The 25,549-nt window shown below is 40.8% G+C and overlaps 1 protein-coding gene across 2 annotated transcripts in view; it reads left to right on the top strand.

Annotated features, from left to right (window-relative positions):
* The first annotated feature begins 41 nt into the window (after nt 1–41).
* Nucleotides 42–25,549, top strand: part of TTC28 (tetratricopeptide repeat domain 28) — a 188,900-nt gene continuing 163,392 nt past the window's right edge. For both annotated transcript variants that reach the window (XM_074844737.1, XM_074844738.1), the window contains exons 1-2: nt 42–173; nt 13,344–13,622. In XM_074844737.1, the coding sequence (XP_074700838.1) occupies nt 81–173; nt 13,344–13,622 (372 nt within the window). In that variant the 5' untranslated portion in view covers nt 42–80. The remainder of the gene's footprint in view (nt 174–13,343; nt 13,623–25,549) is intronic.

Here is a 25,549-nt window from a genome sequence, read left to right on the forward strand (position 1 = left end):
CGGAACGTGGCGCCGAGCGGCCGGAGCGGGATCGGCCCGGCGGGGGGCGGTGGCCCCTGAGGAGGAGGAGCCGGAGCGCGATGGAGCAACAGGCGCCGCCGCCCGCCCCGCCGGGGGCCGCGGGGGGGGGCCGGGCTCGGCGGCGGCGGGAGCGGGACGCGGAGCCTCCCCGGGTGAGTTGACGCCGGGCTGGGCGGGCGGGAGCGGCCCGGCGGCCCGGCCGCCCGGCCGGGGAGGCGGGAAGGAGCCGCCGGGCCGCCCGGGCCGGGCGCGGTCCCAGCGCGCGGGGAAGTTGCGGGGCGCGGGCGGGCCGCTGTCCCAGCCCGGAGCGGGGGCCCGCGGGGCGGGCGCAGGCCCCGTGGCGGGCCGGAGCGCGGCCGGCGGCGGGGCGAGGGGCAGGGCGGCGGCGGGGCGGCTCCCCCGGCGGGGCTGCGGGGCCGCCAGGCCTCGGGGACAGCCGCGGTCGCGGGGCCGAGCGCTCGGCTCCCCTCGCCCCGGACGGGGCTGCGAGCGGCGCCGCCTCCCCGGGCGCCTCGGCCGGGCCGGGCCGCCGGCGGCGGGCGGGAGTGCGGCGGCCGTCGGTGCTGCGCGGGGGGCGGTGGCGGGCGGGCGCCGAGGGGTGCGCGGCCGCGGAGTGCAGCGCCGGGACCCGACGGCGCCTCGGACCGCGATTTCCACGGACGCGAGTTAGCCGGCGGCTCGCTGGGTGGAGGGAGGGCGCGGGTGGCGGCGTGTAAATCGTGCTCGCCCTGGGCTCCCGGGTGAGCAAAAGCCGAGCTGGTCTTGTTCAAGTCTGGAAACTCTTTTGGTACGTGTGTCAGATGCCCCTGGTCGCACTGCAGGGGTTATGACCCTGTTGGAACGAGTGGTACAGACACACGCTCTGAAGCAGACTGTACCTCAGCAGGGCTTGCCGGGTGTTGAAAAAGTTGTTGGTAACCAATTATAAGAACGTCGTTACTGACAGAATTTGGAATCTGGAGACCGGATTTAATCAGTGCATCTTGGACAACAGCAAACGTCATCAGTGCGGTTCAGTTCGTTCGCGGACTGGCGATGGAGGATAGGATGTATTACCCCTGTCAGCAGCCCGTGCTCCTACAGTTTGGTGTTGCAGCCGCAGGGGTGTCCCTGGTCGACTCCAATAAATGGAGAGTTGAAATGGCTGGGGCCCTATGCCTCCTTGTCTTTCCTCCTCTTTCCTTGGAGCTGTTCGTGTTTAATTTTGGATGTCTTTCAGTTTTCTTGGAGGTTTGCACAGTCTTAGGCACTGTCATCCCTCTTGTTCTTTCTTCTGGTATTGAACAAGAGCTCTTCAGGTGCTCATGAAACCCTCCACAGGTTCTTTGAAAAGAGTTTTTTGATAAACGGATGAGTGGGTATGCCTTGAATATTTAAAGACTTTTGTCGGTTGTAGGGTTGGAAATCTTCCCTTTTTCTGGGGGGGGGGCAGGGGCTGTGTCTGATCTAAACACATAGTCATGTGTCTTTTGAAGTCCTAGGTCATACTGGTGTATAAGACTACTGATTATTATTAGTGACAATGTCATTAATGATTATTATTACTCATATGCTGTACTATCCAAATCTTAGTTTTCAAGAGGTGAAATCCACTGCTGCAACAGCATCAGTCTGTGTGTACGTTCCTGCTGATTACTGATCAAGTCTTGTTTTCTGTCTGCTTCACTGTTTCCCATTATTCTCCTCCTGACTGAGGTCAAACACCTCTTCCTTGGCCGTTGCATATCCTTTCTCCTTGCCTGGGTACCAGTTACTCCCATTCCTACTGGGCAGGTCACTTGAGATGGGAATGCTGTAACGAGAGGTTGCAGGTGAAGTACTTACCTGCTGTGTATCGAGGAACACTGTGATTGCTGCCGTGTGCTCCCAGAGGGCACACATCCCTTCGGAGCAGACAGCGGTTGTGCTACAGCAGTTGAGTGCTTTGTTGCAGACAACAAAATCCAGGGAGCACGTACACTTGCTGCCCTGACAGGTCTTCCTCAAGTGACTTCCCTGTTCAGAGCTGGCTTCCACTGTATCACTGGTTTGTCAGTCCGTGTCTGTCTGCCTGTGGCTAACTGACGGTTTGGAGAAAAAGGTCAGATTCCTCACTAATAATTTAGAATTTAGTTATTGTTCATAGTAGCTAAAGTCAAGATTTTGTGCTCCCTTTAGCTTATACTAGATCTTTTTTTTATGTTAGTGATAGATCTGTTGGATGGCAGTGGGAGCAAATGACTCTTTAGACTTAGGAGGTCAGCTTTTATTTCTTTTCTGTGTCTGTGTCATGCTGACTATCTCTTAATGAGAAAATGAACTCCTTTCTGCTTTAATTTCTCATTCTTCATCTCAATTTTTGTATTACTTTCTACTTCTGTACCGTGTTTTCACTCTGTTTCTCCCATTCTTTAAGAATTTTGACTCTTTCATATTCTTCCTCTGAAATGATTGACAGTAACATACTGTATGTCAATGCTGAGGGACTGCTCCTCAGCTATAAGGGCACTCTAATGGGATTAGCAAGGACCTGGAAAACTTGAACTTTTAAGTTTGCTTTAGGCTTTCAGCAAGCTCAGACACAAACTTGAATTTGCATTCATTAATTTGCTTTTGAAGGTTATCTCTGAGACCAGTGAAGCTAGATTTTTGCTTTTCTGAGAAAAGGGAAAAGCTAAGTGTCCCCCGTTCAGCCTGAGTCTGTTTTGCAGGCCACATAAATGCATTGTGCAAGGTATACATGGCCTGTACGTTTGGCATCGTGGTGCTAAAGTTCTGGTAAGTGTGTGCTGACTTCCAGCTGCTCTTACAGTGGAAGCATTCTGAATACACAAAAGTAAATAATCTATTTTTATATATATTAAAATTATATTATACGATATATATTACATACACTCTTTCTAACTTCCAACTAACCGACTGTCAGTGCTGTATGAGGTTGGGTCTGGTTTAGGCATCTGTAACGCGTCTGTTACTGTGGGTCCTAGTCATCTGTGGTATAGACATAACTTTTAGGCAGAATTTTGTCTCTGTTTAAAAATTAAAATCTTAAGAACTGAGGGGTATACTGTGTTTGCTTTAATTCGCTGTTAAATTATGATGAAAGCACTGCTCTTTATTTCAGAGTGAGTTTTTTTAAATTTAAATATTCTTTACAGTATTTGAGAATTCAGAATTTACTGAACATTCAAGATGTATGTGTAATTTCAATTTCATGTTCAATAGACTTTGAATTTCTTTCATGTTTTTAATTATTCTTTTTAATCCATTATTACTATTGTAATTTGTAACACCTGGGATAATTCTGCATTTTAACTATACTGCATGTGTAAGGTTACTTCAGTTGGTTTTCTTTTATCTTCTGCCTGTTTGATGCCCCTCTGTTTCTGGGAAATAGTGAATAATTGTTCTCTTTACCTTCCTTGTGCTTTTCTCAATTTTTATAGACCTTTGACTTACTCCCTTTAATTATTTTCCAACTTTCAGAGTCTATCTTAGTCTCTCTTTGGATATGGAGATTGATCCATATCTGGTTATCTGTTACCCATCTCTTACCTTTTCTACTTACGTATCTTTATGTGCTTGTGTGGCAGTAGTGGGAACAAAACTGAATGTGAAATGCACTTCCTATTGTAGGTTTTTAGAATGGCATAATTGTTTCCTGTTCCTCCTTTCCCAAAGATTCTAATTCTTTTACTTGTCTCTTTGACTGTTGATGAGTACAGAGACAGTGTTTCCAGGAGAATTTCTGCAAGGGCTCTAAAATGTCTTTTGTGAGGGGTAAGGGTCTGTTTGGGGCCAGTTATTGTGATAACAACTAAGGATTTTTTTTTTCCCCAATCACTTTGCATTTACTGACATTGAGTGTCATCTGCTATTTATTTCCCAGAACATACCGAATATTCTCCTGTGCTCTGGGCAGTGAGTTTTACGTTTGGCTACCCCTTTACTTCACTGGTGTACAGTTTCAGTAGCTCATCTGCGTCCTGCACAAAGCAGTTTGGGTTAGATCTCTGAGAAGCCCAGAAAGTTGTATGCACAGTCAGAAAATGAGAAAGACAAATGTGTTGCCAGTGTCTTGAATTCATTAGGCAAATTTGCCCAGAAATTTGTGAGTGACGCCCACACTCCTGCAGCGCCCTGCCTTCTCTCTTGCTAATGTTCTTGCCAGCGGAACTTTGTGTACTTGCCTGTGAGCAAGAAACACGAGCAGACACCTGAGAGAGAGGCTGCAGAATATCACTTTAGTTTAGATAAATTGTCTCCAGCTATTTGGTGGTTAATCCTTTAGAATGAGGTAAAACCCGTCCTTTAGTGCCTGACCAGTTGTGTGCTGGGGAAAATCCCTCTTAGTAAGCCCTACAAGTAACTGAAGCTCTGAAACATTAACCTGCTTCCAGTTTTCTCAGAAGTTCACAAAGAAGGATTTAATTCTATATAATCAACAGTATATATACTGGAAGATAAAATAACCCTGTGTTGACAGACTGCTCACCTTATAAAAGGACCATAGTTTTCATTATCTTTAGTACGGAGTGGTCCGGAAGCATCGAGGACCGCATGGACTCAGTTGCCCGAGTGAGGAGTCACCAAGTCTCAGTGAGCTCCAGTTTGATTTGAGATGCAGTGTAGCCAATAATAATCAGAAAATCGGGAGAGGGAGAGCAACAATAACATAGGCTGACTTAGGCATGGCTGAAGAGCTGCTATAAAAAGTTACATGTAGAAAGATTTTCCTGGTGTCTTTTGGCTGTCTCCTTATTCATCATAAGTTGGTGTGACACCATGACTTGAGATGCTGCTTAAGGAAGGACTGAGAAGAGCTTTGAGGTCACCAATTTGAGGAAAGTGGGAATAAAGAATTTGGAATAACTTGATGCGTATTGCTCATAGCTTTTCAGTTATTGTAAATATTGCATTTGGCACTAGATAAATGAAAATACTGCATTATACATGATCCAAAAAGTATTTTGCAGAGTGTTTGCAGTAAAATCAGGTTAGTTTCTCAATAGTATTTAAAAATAGCATCTGCACAACTTAGTTCTTTCTTGGTTTTGAAGTATTTACTTGAAAATAGAATTTTGTTTTTTAACTGAAGTGTTTTGCAAAAGTGTGAGGGCATATTTGGTCTGCGTAACCTTCACTTTTTAAAATTAGGTATGAACCAAAAAGTACTGTTTAAATTTAGCTATGGATTGCATAGTTGTTGTTACAATTTTTAGCAACATGTAGCACAGCTCAAATTAGAGTGGATCTAACTGATGTTACAATTGCAGATCTCTCCAAGTTCAGTATTGGAAGCTCGGAGTTGCTTCTCATTTTTAGAAAAGACATCTTTTTCTTTAGGAAATTTTGTATAAGCTCCAGTTAAAAAAAGATCAGTTTCCTTCCTATTGATAAGTTCGTATGTAAAATATTTTTGTCTTTAATTGCAATGAAAAACCAAAGTAGTAAAATATTGGCAGAACAATATGCTCCAGAAGCCTAGACATATATTCCAGTAGGAGATTTACTAAAATGTGGTTGTTCTTTTAATAGAATAGAGCTGTCAGTTAGGGTTTATGTTCAAAGTATTTATTCCTTTTGATTTATTTATGCCTTTAGATAAGTTACAGCTTTTTTATGGTCTAAAAATAGATTTCCATGAATATCTAAAAATCCCTGCTAGAATTTTTTTTTTTTTTAAATGTGGAAGTTTGACTTAGATTTTCCCAAAGTAATAGATAAAATAAATCTTGGTGTTGGTTTTTTTTCCCTGTAATGCAGATTTACCAGAGGAAATTAAAACCCTGTCTGTCAGAAGAATATTTACTGACACTTGCAAGAGTACTTCAGACTAAAGCAGATATCAGGTTAGATACCCTGATAATTAACACAGAATAAATGCTGGACTTTAAAAAACGCAGGACACTGAAAATGACAGAAGCATCAGAAGTTTGTCGGATTTCCTTCATCTTGCTTCAGCTAGATGGGAGGTAACTTTAGCAGTCTGCCTGTTGGGTGGTGGTGGTGGTTTTGTTTCCATCGAGGCAGCGGAACCGCACAGGCGTGTTGGAGCCAGCAGCCCCGGAGTGGGTGTGTGTAACCGCCCCTCGTAGCGCTTCCCTCATTGCCTACAGGTTTAAGGGGGGAACAGTCGGAGTCAGTGTCCAGTTTACTGATGTCCCATTCATGGGGTGTATATATTATGTTGCTGAGATTTAAGGAAGTGTTTCTTGTATGCGTGGAGATGTACTCACAGTAATATTTCATGACAATTTGTGGAGACAAAACCCAGCTTAGAAAAATCTAGGAGCCTGGATAGCTGTTGTGCACATCCTATGGTGGTTTAAACTTTCAGTTTCAGTGGCCTTTAATTTCTTTCCACACTATTTCTGTTAAAATTCTGTTCTGATTGGGCGAAGGTTGCATGTGGCTTGGCAAGGTTTCATGTCTGTGCAGAAGCGTAGTACAGATGAGCTGAAGTGCTAGCTGCTAGGAGCATGGAGGTTATGGGGAGAAACTTCATATTCTTTATCTGTTCTTGGACTCTTGTTGAAGACAACTTCTATTACAGACAAACAATAATACCCCAGAATATGGCGTGAAAAAAACATAAAGCCATTTTGCAGATTAAAATACAAGATGTCGTATAGATGTTTTCATAGAAAGGGAAGTTCAGTTACAGATTTAAGCTGATTTTGGAAACCTGTATTTAGAATAAGTAATTGTCACTTTGTTTCACAATCCGTTTGGAATGCAAATTTTTCTGCTTGCCTCTTTGTTTTTATTTTTTCCTCTTTCTGATGCTTCATTGATTATCTTGAGCTATTTAGATAGTTTAAAATATAAAAATACTAATACAACCCTTAAAGTATTTTTTGGAAAGTTATAAAGGATTTTTTTTTAAAAGGTGTCTTAATTATGAACCTGCCACCCAAGACATCATCTATATAAGGCATATTTATTTGAATCATGTATCATTAAGTAAGATGGATTACATACAAACAAGCTCTGAGGTGTAGGATTCGTTGTTCTTTGATCAAGCATTCCCTTCATGCTGTTCTACCACATTGTTTTCCCTTGTCCTCTTGTCTTGGAGCAGAATTTGGATTTGCTGTTACCTCTTCTCACTCATCATATTGGAACTCGATGGGAATCTACTCCCTACCGTTCTCTGGATAGCAATGTGCTGTTCAGACAGTCAGATCTTTCAGCGTGTATGGGCTCTTACTCTTTTTATTTGCTAAATGTTCTGTCTCTATAGAGGACTAAGTTTAGCAAGCTTGATCTTGGAAGATAAACATTCTTGTAATGTAGGTTTTTCTGTGTGTTCAACTTACTGTTTGCTTTGGGGGGGTTGGGAGTTCATTTGTTCTGGAGAAGAAAAAGACTAAAGAAAATTGTGTATGTTTTTAACACTCACCTTGAATGATCAGTAAGGTTGAATCTTGAGCACCTTCTGCAAGAGGAGGAGGCTTTTTCACCAATGAAGAGAATTAATTGCTGAGTCTAATCTGAAGCAGGTATTGTGGGAGCATCTGTCTAATGTGACCTTTGTAGTAGGAGCTGGTTTCAGGTGCCCTGTGCTGGTTTGGAGAACTGATGCAGAGAAGCTTGTGTCATCTTTTTTGGAAATACATGACCTCCTACCTTAAATTGTCTCTGCTAGATCCTATTCTGCGCTTCATTAGAACCTTTTTTGTTCCACTGCACTAAGGAACTTCTGCTTCTTCTTTAGCATTGGTTTAGTATGTACAGTACCTTCTGTAACAAAGAGTTGGGCAGCCTAAATATGTGCATTGCCATCACCTTCTACCATATTAGTAGGAGAAGAGCAGTCGTGACTGGAAGGCGGGGCTGGCTTTTTAATGAGTACTTTTGTGTGTGGGTACCATCATAATAATCTTTTTTTATTTGTGGTTTGAGTGCCAGAGTGACTCAGTTTTGTTCTGTGGTTCTTTCTTTCACCTAATGATGTTTTACTGCCGTATGCAGTTCTCATGATAGCAGGAATTAAATAATAACATATTCCAGAAATTACCATCATAGTTTCCTTTAAAACAGTTTCCTTTTTTTTCATGAGATTATTTAGCTTCACAGGATATTAGAGGCAGAAACCACTTTACTTGGAGTGAGAGGATGTCTCCTCATGGATTCTTCTCCTCGTTGCAGAGTCACAGTATGACTCTGGGAAGATCATTAACAGCTTTGTGTTTTCATTTGTTCACGCATAACAAATGGACAGAAAAGACAGCTATTGTTCGACTTGCGCATTCTTTACTCTCGCCAGTGCTCCCTGAGACTCTGCCTGATGAGACCTGCCCTGGCAGAGGCCTCTCTACCTAGTAACTCTCTGAAGGCAGCTTCCAGGCCAACAGCTCCTGTGGCTGCAGCAGTGTCGGTCGCTGTGGTCCGGTGGAGGCCAGGGGAAGGAAGGGTGCTGCCCGCCGTCCGTGGCGCTGAGCCCCAGCTCGGCTCTTCAGTGTGGCGCTGGTTGAGCTTTCCCTGCGGGATGAGTCTCCAGCTGGAGGCAGCTATACCCATAGCTGTGAAGGAATCTATTTTTTGAAGTATTTATCTTCTAAATAACATCAGTTCATGACTAGTTCTGGTACTCCTGCGTCTGGAAGCTGCAGTCATTTGCTCTGAATATGATAAAAGAAACTACACAACACTTGATATTTTTTGTTGTCCCTGATGCGGGCCAATCACCGGGAAATACAATGAGAGAGACACAGATGCCACCTTTAAAAACACATCTGAGAAGCAGCAGTAGTTTATTTGATACGTTGTACCCTTAAACTTGGCATTGGTTAACAAAAGAACTGATGTTGTAGGAACATGGTCGGTGTTTAAACTAGAGATCACCTTAGCTGAATGTGTTGTGTACTGTTACTGGTAGGCTGAGCTCAGTGGTTCAAAACAGTAAGCTTTGGAAGCAAAATTATTTCCTTGGCAGTCTGCTCTAGACACTGTAAGAAAGGAGGAACCTGAAGAAAATATTTGGGCTTTCTGCTGAGAGATTCATGCTTTCTAATCTGGTGATGTTTGTGACTAACTGATCTGATTAATTTATTCCAGTTTGTGCCCTGCCTATTTAACTCTTAATGTTGATGGGAATTGGATGTATTTAACACATCACAATGAATTAAGTCACTTGGTGGTCAGTGCAGCCAGTTTTGTTAAGGGAAGTTATAGTTGCAGTTGATTATTTAAATTAAGGTAGCTTTATCGTTTTTAAGAATTTTAAACATGATCTCTGCCAAGATGATATCACCTATCTGTCTTAATACCAGTTCTTACGGAGGTCATATATTCTCAGTGGAGCTGACAAAAATTTCTCTGACTATGGAAAAACATTTTTTCATGACCAATGTACTTATAAATGAATGCTGTATGGTATGGCCACCTGTGAGGAAGTCCCAGTGACAATGTAGGTCTCATGAGGAGAACAAAACAAATACTTTTCTTCATCCTGTAATCGTGGCATCAACAAAATATCACGTAGTTTAGAAACCAGGGAGAGAATCTTGCTTCAGTTCTAACTGTGGAAGATGTCAAAAGAGAAGATACCTCTTTTTCTTAGTGTGCTGCTCTGTTCCTTCTGATGGACTGACTTGGTCCTGGTGATCAGTCAAGTGCATCATAGAAATATTATCCATATTAGCTGTGCCAGAAATTTGAATTGTGCTGCCTGAAATACCTGTACTTAAATTAGAGTTTGCACTGCAGAAGTTTATTTTGCTCATGAAAATCTCAGATTTTGTCAGAATTACAGCAGGAAGCTATTGAGGCTAAGAACATAGCAGGATTCAAAAAAGTTCCTGGAAATCTATATAGATTAGAGTAACATCTGTTACTATTATAGCTGACAGCTTTGAAAGGGGTGGCATTTTAAATTGCGTGGGGGTGAGCATGTGTTTGTGGGGTTGTTTGCTTCCTTGTTAACACAATTTCCAAGGATCATGGGTCAGGATGATCTCTGGCATCATAAACAGTATCACTGGAGTCCTGGCACTGAGTCTGTTGTTCCCTCTCAGACATTCACCCAGTGTTTGCCCTTCAATACCTTTCTTAATTTATGATTGTTAATTTCCTCAGATCCTTCTGAAAAATGATGTATGAGAGTTCTTTAGACTGTTAGCCGTGTGTTTCCTTGAGCATTGCGTGGAAGTTCAGCTCCTTTCAGAAATTTTTTGACATGTTTGAACTCCTTTTAGGCCCTGGGTAGAGGTTATACTTTTTTTTCGAGTGGAATATTGCTCAGGTTAAAATATTCCACATTCCTTATATACAATGAGCATTTCTGTAAGACTGCATTGGATGTTCTTGCCTGTAGTGACTCTGAAGTGTTGGCTCTAAGCTGTATAAAATCAAGTTTTCCACTCTTCTGGTAATTTTCAGGAACAAAGGGTAGTGTAGAAATTAGAACAGTGTGAAAATTCGTTAGTTACTCTGACTTTAATGGTTGGAGAAGTTACAGAGTAGTTTTTAGGTTTGCCCACTGAGAAGAATCTTGCACAGTTGTGGTGCATTTGTTAACTTCAGTGGGTTTCAGGAGTAGGCAGAGATGTGACTTGTTGGAATTAAAGAAGGTGCTGAATCTACAGAGGAAAAAAGTAAGTGAAGATGAAAGGAAATGTGAGGAGAATGGTGTTTCCTTTGGCTTCTTTTATTTTCCTACAGCGAATCAGCCCTCCGTGTGAATCAGGGTATCTCTGGGTAGTTACCTCCGCTGTCTCTGGCACATGGGTACTCACCAGCCCCATTTCCCTACAGTATCTCCAGCCATCTATGGCCTTCTGGTGACTAATTAGCTCATCAGGGTTTCCTGATCTTTGTGTTTGAACATCTACTCTAATGCTGCTGAATATTCATATTCTGTTCTTGCAACTTCTTAGGTCACAGCAAACAGACCACATGATGAAGTTTATGGTCAAATACAAGCAAATGTGTGAGTTATCACACTGCTTGGCATAAAGCAACATGTTCAGCTCTAATGTTTGGGCTATTACTCAAAGTAGAGCAATTTTCCTGTCAGTACTTGAGAATATATGAAGTTGTTGTTTGTCAGCTTGATTGAAGTAGCAAAGCAGCATGCCAACACATTTAAAGATGTACTGCATACAGAATGGATTTTCAAGGATGCAGAAATTTGCTTTTTATAGTGCTGTTAGTAATAATGTCAAGGTACATATTAGTTTATATTAGCAGGAGTGTTATATAAAGGGCAACTACACAGATGAAAGGAACAAAGTTTTTTGTTTGCTGTACTGTAGACAGGACAAGAAGCAGTATATTTACTGATACAAAGGAGATCTGGCATTCCTCAGGGGTCAGTATTGGGGCCGGCGCTGTTTAACATCTTTGTTGGGGACACGGACAGTGGGATCGAGGCACCCTCAGCGAGTTCCCCAACAACACCGAGCTGTGTGGTGTGGGGACACGCTGAGGGAAGGGATGTGCCATCCAGAGGGGCCTGGACAGGCTGGAGAGGGGGGACGTGCAAACCTCATGGAGCTCAACAAGGCCAAGGGCAAGGTTCTGCCCATGGGTCAGGGCAATCCCCAACACAAATCCAGGCTGGGCGAGGAGGGGATTGAGAGGGACTCTTGATCAGGGGTGTAGGGATAGGATGAGGGGTCATGGTTTTAAATTGAAAGAGGGGAGATTTAGATGAGATCTAAGGAAGAAATTCTTCCCTGTGAGGGTGGGGAGGCCCTGGCACAGGTTGCCCAGAGAAGCTGTGGCTGCCCCCTCCCTGGAAGGGTTCAAGGCCAGGTTGGTGGGGGCTTTGGGCAACCTGGGCTAGTGGAAGGTGGCTCTGCCTGGGGCAGGGAGGTGGGAACTAGATGGGTTTTAAGGTCCCTTCCAACCCAAACCAGTCTATTATGCTGTGATGTTAGGAAAAATATTGTAATTATGAAAATCATGAAGCAGTGTAATGAGATTGCCTGTGTAAAACATAGTCTCCTTCAGTAGAGAAGTTTAGAAACAGTTTGGACAAACACCTGTCAGAAAAAATTGGGTATAATCATAAGGAAAAGAAGAGATCAGTAGTTTCTAATTTGGTGCTTTTCTATTGTTGTTTTTTGACTTAAGAAAAAACAAAAGTCTATAGACCATTTTGATGCTTGAGACAGGATGTCAGTTTGCAGCTTGCTTCCCTTTCCACCTAAAAAATATGCCTCAGCTTGCTCTTGTAATGTATTTAAGCACTGAAGTTGTTGTGTTGTGGTAACAATATATGATATTCTTAACCTTTTTCAGTCTGCAGGATAAAAAATGGATGACACCATTCTCAAGTATATTAGTCTAAACCTTTAATGAATATTTCCAAGTATTTTGTATATTACCATATGTACATGTTGCCTGTCGCCAAATACAATTATTGCAGAATTCACAGCTGTCTGTGATCAGAGTTGTACAAAGATATTCTTGCTGAGTTTTTCAAGGTCCTTGGGATAGAGTAGGGTATACCTGACAAAGGCAGTTAGTGACTGCAGATGACTGACTGGGGAAAATAAGGAGAATAGAAAGTTAAATGAGGAGAAAGGGTGTACCATAATGATGCAACTAGGACTTTCTACAGCTGACTTTAAATAATAACCATTTTTATAATTAGAAGGCTTAAACCTGTTTTTCTTTGTTATTGCCTGAAGTTGACAGTCCAGGAAGGTGGCTCTGCCAATGATGACTGTTCTGTTGCTAAAATAAACTGTGTGCCCCACTAATTTCTGTGAGTATACCCAGTTCCTAAGACTCATCCTTCCCTTCCCATTTATGAACAGTTTGCAGCCTTCAGGTAGCTGGATATAGCTGTTTGTGAGCAGATGTACCAGTGCAAGTTCTTTGGTTTGAAGAGAATTTATACATTCTTCCACTGTCTGTGCATGTGTGTGCTTCTGTGTGATCCACGTATTCAGCTTTGGATATTCGGGCATCATCTTCATGTTCACACCTGCCGCCTATTCAGATAAACTTCCTTACCTGGCGACAATGCTTCGTGTTGTAGAATCGCATAATATGGCTGAGGAGGAAAAACTTGTGAATATGTGGAGTGCAGCATACTAAAATAGACTGCAACTGGTCTTGTGCCTGAAGAAGGCAATATGTCTTCTAGGAGACATCCTTCATAGGGAATGATTTGTTTTATAAGGCTCTTTTCTGTTACTTCTGTATGCCCAAAAAGTCAGTAGATAAACAATTTACTTTATGAATTCAGAATCAGATCCTTAAAAATTTGTTCTGCAGTAATGCTGATGGCTTTAATTTCTGCTGTACATTTTCTAATATTTTTTTTCCTTTTTTGAGTAGCATTTTGTAACACTAATATATGATTTCTCCCCCCTGCCCCCCAGATTTCTTTCTTTGGATCAAAATCTTTTGGAAGAAGAAGTCCTGACAGTCCCATGTTGAGCAAAGCTGAATTTGTTGAGAAAGTTCGCCAGAGCAACCAGGCTTGCCATGATGGCGATTTTCATACAGCAATCGTGTTGTACAATGAGGCTTTGGGAGTTGATCCTCAGAACTGCATTCTCTACAGTAATCGTTCGGCAGCCTACATGAAAATCCAGCAGTATGACAAGGCCCTGGATGATGCCATCAAAGCACGACTTCTAAATCCCAAATGGCCAAAGGTAAGAAAGTACATTTGTCTTCTGGGGAAGGAGTAACTCCTTTGGGATTGTTATTCACATATGTAACACCTAATGTAAACAAGTGCATATATTTCTGTACTAAAGTCTGTTTTCGCTAGAAGCTCCAGATAATAATATCTTTTGTGTTTAAAAGTTATCTGACTTGAATTTCCTGTCGGGTATTAAACTGTTTTCTGTGTAAATATATTTTTCCCCAATGGGGGTGTGATACTATATTACTATTTTAAACCAACATGGTTTCTGGGTTGTGAAGACCAGACATCTCTCAATGTTAAACGTAGTCACCGTTCAGTAGCATCCAGGAACATTTTGTTGCAAAACTTCTTGAGAGGTAGCATGGAGATTCTTATTAGTGATGGAACAATAAGGCCTTTCAAAACAGTGTTCAAAGAGTGTTTATGTGTAGTATATTTTGGATAAACATTTGAAGAAATGTGTATCTTAGCATTCTCAGTGAGATCTGACTATGCAAGGAGACATTTTGTAAAGGGTAAATGGTGTTGGTTGCATGTTCCTTCCCGCTAGCTGCAATCGATTGCTTCAGTGACTGACTCCCCCTTGGCTATCCCAGGGCCAGCCCTTTACATGCTAATCAATTTTAGTAGCATCTGCTCCAGATGCCATTTCTCCTGTCAATCCCTCACACAGTCTTACTAGCCACTTTGGCTAAAGATGCAATTTAAGAGTGGATTCATCTCCCGGGCTTCTCTCTTCAGAAATCATGGCAGGTCGCAAGCATAATGCTCTTCATCAGCTGGATTCCAAACTACTGAAGTTAAGTTTCTTTTTATTTCAAAGCAGATCACTATAAATCTTGTATTCTGTTTTTCAGTTGTTTATTAGCTTCTAGAAAAGCCTTATCATATGCTTCTTTAAGACTTTGATAATTACTTTGCCCTTACTCTAAGCACAAATCCAAACTCTGCTTGTTATCAGCTCCATGTGTTGTATACCTTTAAAACGCTGCCTGCTCCCTTTGTTCATCTGTCATTGCCTGTATCTTGTCTGGATATTTAGTAGTCCATTAACTAAAACCACGAGTGTTAGTCTAGTGGCCAACTGCTTAGCAGTTACATTTCCAAACTCCCCATCAGTTCATTTGCTGTCCTGCAGTAAATAGACACACTGTTCTTTCAGTCCTGCATAGTATATTTCCATATGGCAAGTGGAAGCTGTTGCATAAAAATATATATATAAAATAGTGTTCCTTCCACTGAGAACACAGGATGTTTCTCCTAGATACATGTATATGGTTTGAGGATTCAGTGCTGTGAAAACTTCTGCTGTTTCTGCAGCTCCTGAGATGACATCTTGCTAACTGAGGTATGTGTCTGCTTATTTCACCTCAGGAGGGGTGACAGGGATTGCACCATCTGAGTGCGTTTGAAGGCAAAAGGCTGCTGGTATCTCTTCATCAGTACAGTCTGTGTGCACAGGGTCACTTTTGTCTCGGCCTTCAATCATGTGCAGGCTGTGACAGCTACTCTACTGGACTGGAGGCACGTCTTCTTTTGGTAATTCTCTTGGTCTCTCACCAGGAGAGAGAGCATCCTGCAGGTATTTTAATTAGATGCATCTTTCTGAAGGAAAAGAGCCTGACTTTTCTTCTCCTCCCTGGCCCCCGTCAAAATTTGGTGTCTTAACTCTGGAGTCAAGAAACTGCAATTTTACACAAACTTTCTTACATGAAGTTTCTCTCTTTAGTGAGACCAGAAAACCGCTTTAGAAGGATGTTGTTGAAAGTGTTTTCTACAGCTCTGCCCACTCATAATCACAAAAGGAAGACCATGGGCCAGGGGAGATCCTTCCCTTTTTTGATCCTATTTTTTGGAGTTGCCATCTTGAATTGCAGCACTTTAATTTGTTGTTTTATTTTCACACTTAACTTTTTTACTTTCTTTTTCTTTTCACTTTTATACTGCTGTTTAATCTTTCTTAAATGTGTTCTCCCCATTATTTTTACTAAGCCTGTCTGCAATTTACTGTCTGAATCACTCTACATTAGAGAGAAACTTGCTTTGGCAGGGAGATGATTTATAAGCTTATAAGTTTTTGTTTGCCTTTTTTGTTTTTTTGCCGTTAACTTCTGTCTTGTATTACTAAATGTTATAAAAGATTTTGCATAGATTTGTAGGAAGGACTGTGTTTAAAAAAAGAGAATTGAATTACTGTCATTAAACTCTAGATTTCCAGGTCAGTTGTCTGAATGCAGGGAGTTAGAAAGTATAAAAGCAAGGGTGCTTTTGCTTAGTTTTGTATCCTGTTTCTAAGAAGTCTGGTAGTGATTTACTATAGAGCTCACTTAGATGAAAAGTTATGAAAGGATTTCATAAAAGAATACTTTCAAAATGCCAGTCACAGAAGTATAACAAGACCTTTGAAATGAATCATTGGAATAGATTTGTGGATCAAAATAGAAAATAAGATGGAATATAAGATTTACTAGCTAAAAGGCTATCTGTGTTAAATGAAGGCATTATTATCAGTCTGTTGAATACAGAAATAATAGACTAAGGTGGAATAGAACAACAAAAAACATTTTTAGTAATGAAAAATGAGACTTTTTTTCAGGTAGACTATATTATTGAGTTAAAAACTTGAAGTAACTCTGTTTTAATTCTAGTTCTGCTATTAAATGTCCACCCGACCTTGAGCAAGCTCTATGTTTTTGTTTATATTTTTTTTTTGTAAAAAGGTGAGGAGTCACTTTTACAGAACATTTTGAACCTTATTGGTAGAAGTAGTAGTGGAAAATCTAAATGATGTTGTTATGATATTTGACCTGAAGTGAAAAACATTATAACAACTGCTGTTGTTACAAACTTGTGCTGTAAACCAGTATAGACTTGGTTCATGATCCATGCTGCTCCTGGGGCAGTTTGTTAGATGACTTGTGTATTGATTCCACCACTTTTTCTTTCTGTTCCAGCCCAGAGTTGGCTGATTGTATCAGTTTAACCTTTTCCATGGCCATCGGCCAATAAACATCCCACAGGTCCACTGTCAGCTGAACTTGAAACTTGGTCTGTCCCTCACGGCAGAGCTGTGAAATGGATTTGTCCCTCGTGCCTGACCAGTGGAACACGAGCGTTCCCAGAGCGCAGCACCAGCGAGTTGCCTTCCGCCTTGGAGCCCCCACCTCATGGCTTTGACGCCAAGCTCTTAGCAGAGTTGAGGAATAAATCATATGAGTACAAGTAATTAGAATTGTTGGGCTTAAGGCTAATGAGTTTTGCAAGGGTTATACAATCAAGTACACAATAGTAGCAGCTAGTCTTTCAGAGACTGTAACGAGATTTAACGTGACTCATCAGATCATCCCGCATCATTTTAATGTGGAGGCTGTGTCTCAGCCATGCCCTCTGTGACAGTAGGTGTATTTCAAGTCTGATCTGCAGTGAGATCTGATCTTTTATTGTCACGGTTCTTTTAAGCTTTTCTATGTAGAAACAGATTTTTGATTTCACTTGGACTGAAGGTACAGTAATGGCATAAACATGAAATTAATTTCCCTTCAAGGCCTTTCATTAGCTGGATTGAAGGTCAATAAGGTGTTGAACAGGAAATTATTTGTAGAGGTCAGAGTTGGGCTGCACTGTCTGCCTTTATTTACACAGTTATGGTAGAAGTCTCATAAAAATGGCTTGGCAGGGAGTGTGTCTTGGCTTTCAAAAAGGAGCCATCGTGCTACTACAGTAATTGAGATAATGAAAACCCACAGCTAAGTGAAGTATTTTTTTATCCTCTGTGTGTTGATTCCATCTGGAATTGTGATTTTCACACTCCTCCTGCATAGTACTTCCCTTTTGCTTTGAATTGTTGTTTCCCCAGAAGTCAGCTGCAGTGACTTAGGTTTTAGAAGAAAATGAGAAATTTTGCCAGTCCCTGTTTGTCATTAATTTGGCTGCTCCACAATGAGGGTGACTGTTGGCTTAGGACATCTGTGTCTACAAATTGAGGCCAGTCGCTGCCACTACATCTTCATTGTGTCTCTTGTGTTTGTGATAGTTTGGTGAGGATTAGTTGCTTTAGCTGCAAGTCTCATCTGAGGAGGAGTTCCCCATCAAATGTTCCTTTTCAAGCCTTCAGCCCTCTCCACCTTGTCTCCTCCATTGTGGAGTTGTAATTTCTCTTCATGTGCCCTTTCTTGTTCTTGGTGAGTGTCCATTTTTTCCTAGTTTTCCCGTTTCTCCAAATAATTTATTTAATAAATCAGCTTTTTTCTCTTAAATCTTTCTTTCATATGTCTACGACAAGCAAGGGCATACTGGGAGCCAGAGTTAGTGAAAGTATCTGTCTTAAGATAGAATTGGAATTGAATCTTATTTTTAGGATTTTTTGGTATGGTTTTTATTCTGAATGTCATTAGAAAGTTTACCTTTAATTCCTGACAATGCCATGATACTTCTCAGCAGGATGTTTTTTAAGAGGACAACATTGTACAGCTATGCTGATGAGAACCACTTCAGTGATAAAAAGCTAGGTGAACAGTCTTAAAATACCTACCGGTGACAGAACAGAGTTTACGGCTAAAATAAATTCTGCCTCTGCATTTGCAATTATTTAAGTGTAACTAAATTGACAATTTCAATTGAATTATTGGCTGGGATGAATGGAACTGAAATACTGAAGTCTGTTGGTGATACTTTCCTGTTTAAAAATAATACATGTTAATTCTGTTTCCATAAAATATCAGCAAGGGCAAAGAAAGGGAAAGCTCATTTGAACGTCCAGTTAAAAGTCCAAGCCTATTAACTTTGAAAGACACAGCTATTAGCTAAGCCCTACTAATTTTTGGAGCTCTTAACAGACAGTGAAATTCTTTCTGCTTTCAAGATACAAGCTATAGCAACTAGTGTGAGCTATAGTCCTAGTGTGATTAACCTAAGTCAGTGCATAAGATAAACGCTAATTACTTGTAATTATTTTGCTGCTATGAGATGTCTGTTTATCTGCTTGTGGGGGATGATGCATCTCTCTAGACTGAACTGTATTTTACAATATTTTTTTGGCATTTCCATGAAACAGTGACAGAAAATAGTGCTGCAGAGGGATTTTAGAGCTCGCAGTGGCTGGAGCTCTTGAGTTGCTCCTCTTCCTTTATGGAAAAAGCACAGAGGAGTCTTTGTTTCTTTTTTATTTAGTTGAGGGACAGAAATACAGATGAGTTTTCTGACTGAACTGGAAAATAACTTTTGGTCAGATGAGGCAGAGGCAGTTAGACATTATCCTGGCTACCGGGTGGTTTTTTTGTCCATCTTCTCATTTTACTGACAGATAAATAGGGTGGTTACCCACCCCCCGATGACATTGTAAAATGCCAGTCCCCTCTTTGGGTGGTAACAGCGGGATTGCTAGGTAGTGTTAGTGTGTCCTCAACTGGTTACTGGGAGCTGTGCTTATCCAACAGAAATGCTTGGGAAGTAACAGCAGAGATGGGAAATCCTGGAAGGGAGGCAGCTAAGTTTTTGTGGCATGTTTTCCTCATTTGCAACATTTACGTTCTCTGAAAAGTGTATTTGTATTTTTATTACACAATTAATTCTAACTTTAGCTAGAACAAGGAAAGGTGTACTTTGGGGACTAATTGGCTAGTCTGTTTTGAACACAGAAATTTCAGGTTGGATTGGATATCTGATATCAGAAAATATGCAGTGGTGTTTATAAACTTACTACAGGCCTAGATGGTTGGTTGTTGGTTAAGCTTGGTTTGCAGAGCTATCCCTACATAGTACATGGATACTTTTTTTTTGTGTGTGTGCAACTTGTCAGTGTGAGACAACAGGAGGGCACTGTCTGAAGTCGAACACTTATGTTGCATATTTCAATATCAAAGCTGCTCTATGGATTTTTTTTTTAATAGTTATTTGACTTTTAGTGATAGAACATAACTGGGAAAATTGAAACTTATGCATACAAAATCTAAGCAATTTTATTAATTAGCCAGAAGAGGGAGCTTAACAGGTATAGCTGGTATTTTGTTTAAAAGGCCTGAGTGTCAAATACAGAACCCAGTTTCCTTTTACTTGGGAAGTTGAAACGTTAATTTGAATCCAAGTTTTCTGAGATTTAAGCTACTAAATGTAAATTTATTTTTTTCCTCCTTTATCTTGGGTATGCGTTTACAGTGCTAATGGGGATTATCACAATCTTACATGTGTTTGAAATAAGTGTATTTTCACGCTAACCAGGCCAATGCATTAAGCTGATCCTTTGTTCAGAGGATGGCAAATAAAAACAAAACAAAAATTATTGTGAAATAAAGCTGTGAAATGAGACAGTGTAGAAAGTGGTTGTTATTGCTTTCATGCTTTCAAACATAATTGTCTACAACTTTTTGAATTTTCATACAGCTTGTATTTCCAGTTAGGGTCTTGAGTTACTTTACGTTTCGATCCCCCATCCTCCGCCCTCCAGCCCAGTTCTCTCGAGATACTTTTTTTCTTTTTTTTTTTTTTTTTTTTTTTTTTACTTCTTTTGAATCCTGCAAATTCTGAGCAATGTTTCTTTAAAGTAACATAACTTTGTTTCGCTCCTTTCTGCACTGGAGCTCATTCGTGTGCTGTATCCCCAAATGAACTCCTCTTAGAGGTGTGTGCTCTCACTGCAGTTATTGTCTTGTGAATTTAATTTTAAAAAAAATAAAGGCTAGATTGTGAAAATCTGTGGCTGAAAGACATTCTCTTAATACAGCTCCCCTTCCCACCCCAAAATCTGTCTTTAAAGCATTAATTCATGTGGAGTAATAAGCAAGTGTATTTATTTATACAAATACATCTGCTTATCTGCTGCAACTTTAAACCAAACATGAACAATGAGAAAGCGACTGAAGTAAGAAATGTTCTGATCTGTTGCAGATCAGAATAACTTACTGTGGGTGTTGTGTTGTGTGACTGTAGCGTGTTTATTACAACAGCACACAAAACTGTAGTGTTTGTCTGAGGGGACTGGCTTGTCAGTCCTGCTATTTTAAAAATATTTTGTGTGCATATCACTGAGAAATGCAAAGGTAACAGAATATTTTGGGAATACCCTACAGGAGAATCAGATCAGGCTGATTTTGTTCTTTGATTTCCCACCAAACAGTTTTCTTTGTTTTGATGTTGATGATCAGGCTCTAGAAAATTTTTATTTGGTTTGTCTTCACAGCTGTGCAGCCTGAGTATCTTAGGCATGGTAAATGAAAATGGAAGGATATATATTCTGTGACTCTGACACCTGTACAGTCTGTTCTTAGTTCTTGCTGATTTTGTGATATGGGTTTTTTAATCCTCACATTATAGAAAAAATATGCTGTGGCTTAAGTGGTTTAAATTTGGGCCTAATTCTGTGCTCAAATGTAGATTTCAGTAACAGTTGCAGATGTATACTAATTTGGGCATTAATTATAGATAGAGAGCTGGTCTCGGTGCTATGATAGTGTGAAAGGCCTACTGCTACTAAGAAAGCAAAAATACTTATGTAAGGTATGTTCTTTCACTAATCCCAAATAAAACCATCCCAGTGCACGTTGTAGGGTTAGCTTTGGAGAGTCTCTTAAGACATGTGGCATAGTTTGCCCTTTGCCTAACCAGACTTTTGTTGGATTTTGACTGCTTGTTGCTAATGGATGCTGTAGACAAACAAGCATGCTGAAAAGTACATGATAGTTTCTGTATTTTTGGGATGATTTTATATAGATCTTGCAAGACACTTATTTAAATCTGTTTATACTTATATGCCAAACTGTTCCAAGGGTAATGCGACTATAAGTAGAACTATTTTGTTTTCTTGAATCTGCGTAGCCTTTCTTGATCAGGGTTAGCCACAGATTTAGCTGGGGGGACTTCCTTGCAAACATCACAAAATCATTAATTTCACAATCTAACTACAAATCTTTAATTGCTGTCAATGTTTTTACCACTGATTTTTATTATTTTTAAATAGATGGGCTAGAGAAACTGGGCAAATTGTGTAGGAAGAACTGTGAGTTGCTCCTGAAAAAAGAAATGCAGAGTAAAGAAGTGAGGGTAGACAGCAATAGGAGTCAGAAATGGTGACGGTTCTGCATATGCCGAGGTTCTACTTTCTCAGCCAGACCAGCTAAAACCTAAAGGATAACTGAAAGTATCTCTTCGCTCGTTAATTTTGGTGGTGATAGCTCTTTTTTCTTACAGAAAGAAGCCCTGCTCTGTGGTGGCAGTTTTCCAGAGGCACCATTTGCTGCTGGGGAAACATTTCCCTTCCTCTCATGCTGCTGTCCTCACGATCTTGCTCCTGCAACCCCTGACATGCACACACGCGTGCATGCGCTGGTTCCATCTCTTTCTCTTGTTACTCTTTTGTTTTCCCCCCAAAGCCTCCACCTCCTTTGTGTCACACGATCGCTTATTGGCTGATTGATTATTACAGAATTAGCTCGTGTTTTGCAGATGTTCTCCCATTTGGCTTTTTTGCAACTCGTGTAGGAACGTCCACTTGCAGTTTTCATATTTGTTGTCAAACTAAACTGAAGTTGGTGGGAAGCCTAGCTAAATACGGCACGTGGATCTTGGCCTTTGATAACCTTCTGTGGTAGTGAAATTGCCTGAAAGATGAATGTGCCTCTCAAAATACGTGAAGCATGGCTTGAGCGATCCAGCATGCCTCTTTGAAAGTATCACACTGCTCGGAACAGTGCTGTTTTGAATCTTCTGTAAGTGCTGAAGAAACACTTCATGTTTCTTCATGTGCAGAGGTAACATGTAAAATATTTTTTTCCAAAATATTCAAAGAAAAGCTTAAATGACAATTTTTTTTCTGATATTCAAACTGGCGATATTCTGCATGGTAAGAAGACCCATTATCATCAAAGATCTGTGTTCTGGCCTTCAAACGGACAAACTTTTGGAAATCCTCTTTTTCAATTCAGTTACACTCCACATGTCTGGGTTTGCACCTGTCAAAAATTCGTTAGATCCAACAGTTGCTTGGGTATATTTGTTACATTTTATTGACTGGGCTTGACTGTGTCAGTCCAAGTATGCAAAGTACTTCAAGTGTATGTACTCAACCTGTGTCCTGTGTTCATTGCTTTTGCTCTGTTGGACCCAGCTACATAAATTACTGTTTATTTTATCTGTGGTCTCTGTTTAAATGAAAGATGCAGACCTGTTCAGTATGTTCTGCTGTACTTCTCAGATATTTTTACTTGAATCTTGATAATATAAAATAGATATATTAAATACTGCAGGGTGTTTTTTGGTAGAGCAACATTTTGATGTTTATATCTTCATATTTAAAAAAAAAAAAAAAGGAAAAAGGAATTTTTCATTAAAATCCCCCAAATCTTCCTTTCCCTAGCTGCTGTTTCTAATAACCCCTGTGTGAGGCTGGTTTCAATCTTCACATTCTCTGAGATTTTATGAAGCATTTTCTGAGTTCAGAGTTTCTTTGGGGGATGGGGAATGACAGTGTCTTAGAGAAAAAAACTTTCCAGGGTTACAGAATCACAGCACTGCCGAGGTTGGAAGGGGCCTCTGGAGATGGACTAGTCCAGCACCCCCTACTCAAAGCAGGGCCAGCTAGAGCAGGTTGTCCAGGACATTGTAGCAAGACACCGAAATTCTACAGAACAGCTCATTCTTATAGTACAATAATAAAGAGGTATCTGAACAAATGGAAAGGTGACATATTTAAAAAGGATGCAAAGAAATGTTATTTTCAGATAGTCTATTCTTGGTCCATGGGAGTTGTTTATCGCAGTGCATTACTGAAACCATTAGTGTAGCTGTACTTTGAAAGGACTGGAAACTTCCAGATGATGAGCGTATCAGAATTACAAAAAAGTTCAGGATGAAGTAGATGGATAAGAAATAATCTTAAATTTCTGGGGACACCAGTCACTCATTAGTGCAGATTTTTTGGAGGAGGAGGGAGAAGGCTGACTTGTATCTTCAGATTTCTCTTTCCTGTGCCATCCTTGGGAGCATCGACTGCCAACAGCACTTGGCAGGGACCAGCTGGGGTGGAGCGCTGGTCCTACCTGCGCCTTGAGTTCCTAGTGGTGTGTTTCACTCTGTGCTAGGATGGCAACATTAAATATTTGTAAGGTGAGGAGCAAACATTTGTTTTATTACGATGTGGTGGCTGAGATGCACTTTGTCTGAATCACATTTATTTTCCTCAGGCTTATAAGAACCAGTATTTCGGGTGTTTCACCTTCTTTTGTGTGTGTGTGTGTCTTTTATTCTTTTACACTGAAATCTGAATTTGGTCATCTTGACAAACAGCTAGATGGTTTGTTATTACCTCGGCCAAAGGTGCAGAAGGAAGCCGAGCCCGGGTGCCTGCGGAGCCCGAGGAGCGCTGGGCGTGCGCCTCGCCTGCCGGGGTCCCCTCGCTCGGGGTGCAGCCGCCTGGTGCCCCGCGGGGGTGCCCGCTCCGGCCTGGTCGGGGGCGGCTGCGCTGCACCTCTCTGTGCCACCGGCACTTTCACTCTGCGTTGTGAGACCGCGGCGCATGTATGCTTACCTATAATCGCTCAGGAATTTGTGGCAAGTGTAAGCACCGTGACTGCTGCTGTAGCAGTCGATACAGGCAATCAATCTACTTGGGCAGTGCTTGGTTTCCACAGTCTGAGTCACACAGAAATTGTCAGTGATGGTTTTGTCTTTAGAATTTGTCATCTTTAACTTTCTGCTTGCTTTTTTTGTTGGCAACAATAAGCCAAGTTTACCAAACAAACCAACTAAACATTTTTGTCTAGTATTCACTTTGCAAACCTCCAGATGTACACAGTCTAGAAGATATTCATACCGGAAGAATCATTCTGTAAGGTAACTTTAAAACAAAACCACCACCATCAACAAATCTATGGCATACACAGAGTTTAACAGTAAATGCTATCGCAGCATTGTCTAAGTATCATGGAACTTTCTAACTGCAGAAGCGTGTTGTGCCTTTGACCAGCTGGGAAAGGAGATGTTCAAAAGCCTTTCTGTGATAGGAAAGGAGCAGCCCTGGAGGCATATGTGGGGATTTGATTAAGATAATCTGTGTCCAGGTGTCAGCACAGGAGGTAAGATAACATAGTGGTGAGAGTACTTTTTCCTTTGGTTTTCAAAGTGCCGAACAGGGACAAAAGCTGGCTTTATTTAAAATAAACGTCTGAGCATTTGCATCATTCCAATTCTCAGGCTACTGGAAAAAATTGCGAGCATGTGGCAGAATAAGAATAAATTCATATGTGTCTTTATACTTAATTGAGGAGAACAGAAGGAGATTTTAACGATAACATTGCATGTAATACTGGGGAAGGATTATGCTCTTCAACTTCTGTTACCAATTGATTTGCCTCTGTGACTCCAGTTCTTCAGAAGCACAGAAAAGTTTTAAGTTTCCAATATTTTACATAGTGCAAAAAGTAATTTAAGATACTTATTCTATCTTTACAATGTTAATGTGTGAACTTTTTAGTACTGAAAAAGTGAGTAATTAATAATTGAGCTTATTATGATAACTTACTTTCTTGGAGAATAAGTGTTTTGTCTTGACTGACAAGGTTTGGGCATATTTTTGAAATTTCAATAAAGACCTTGTTTGTCTTATTTCTGGGGAGAAATCATTTTTACTAATTCACAAAAATAACTATAAGAGAAGAACTTATAAAAGAGAAGCCACCAAATATGTAGCTGTCATAACTGAAGAACTGGTTTTGGAGCTTAGTTTCTGAATACTGAGTGACATAGGTGTTATGGGACTGAAAAGAAGCACATCAAATAATGTAATCCAGTCCCATGTAGACAATTATCATACAGTCCCTTTCATAAATTGATAAAGCTCTATTTTAAAGCAAGGTGGGTTTTTTAATTCCTATTCATTGAATTGGAGGTTGCTTTAGTATTTTAGTACTCTAATGGAAGTAGGTTTTTAGACAGCTATAAATG

Source organism: Strix aluco, chromosome 18 (assembly GCF_031877795.1).
Source record: "Strix aluco isolate bStrAlu1 chromosome 18, bStrAlu1.hap1, whole genome shotgun sequence".
In the NCBI taxonomy this organism is placed as follows: Eukaryota; Metazoa; Chordata; class Aves; order Strigiformes; family Strigidae; genus Strix; species Strix aluco.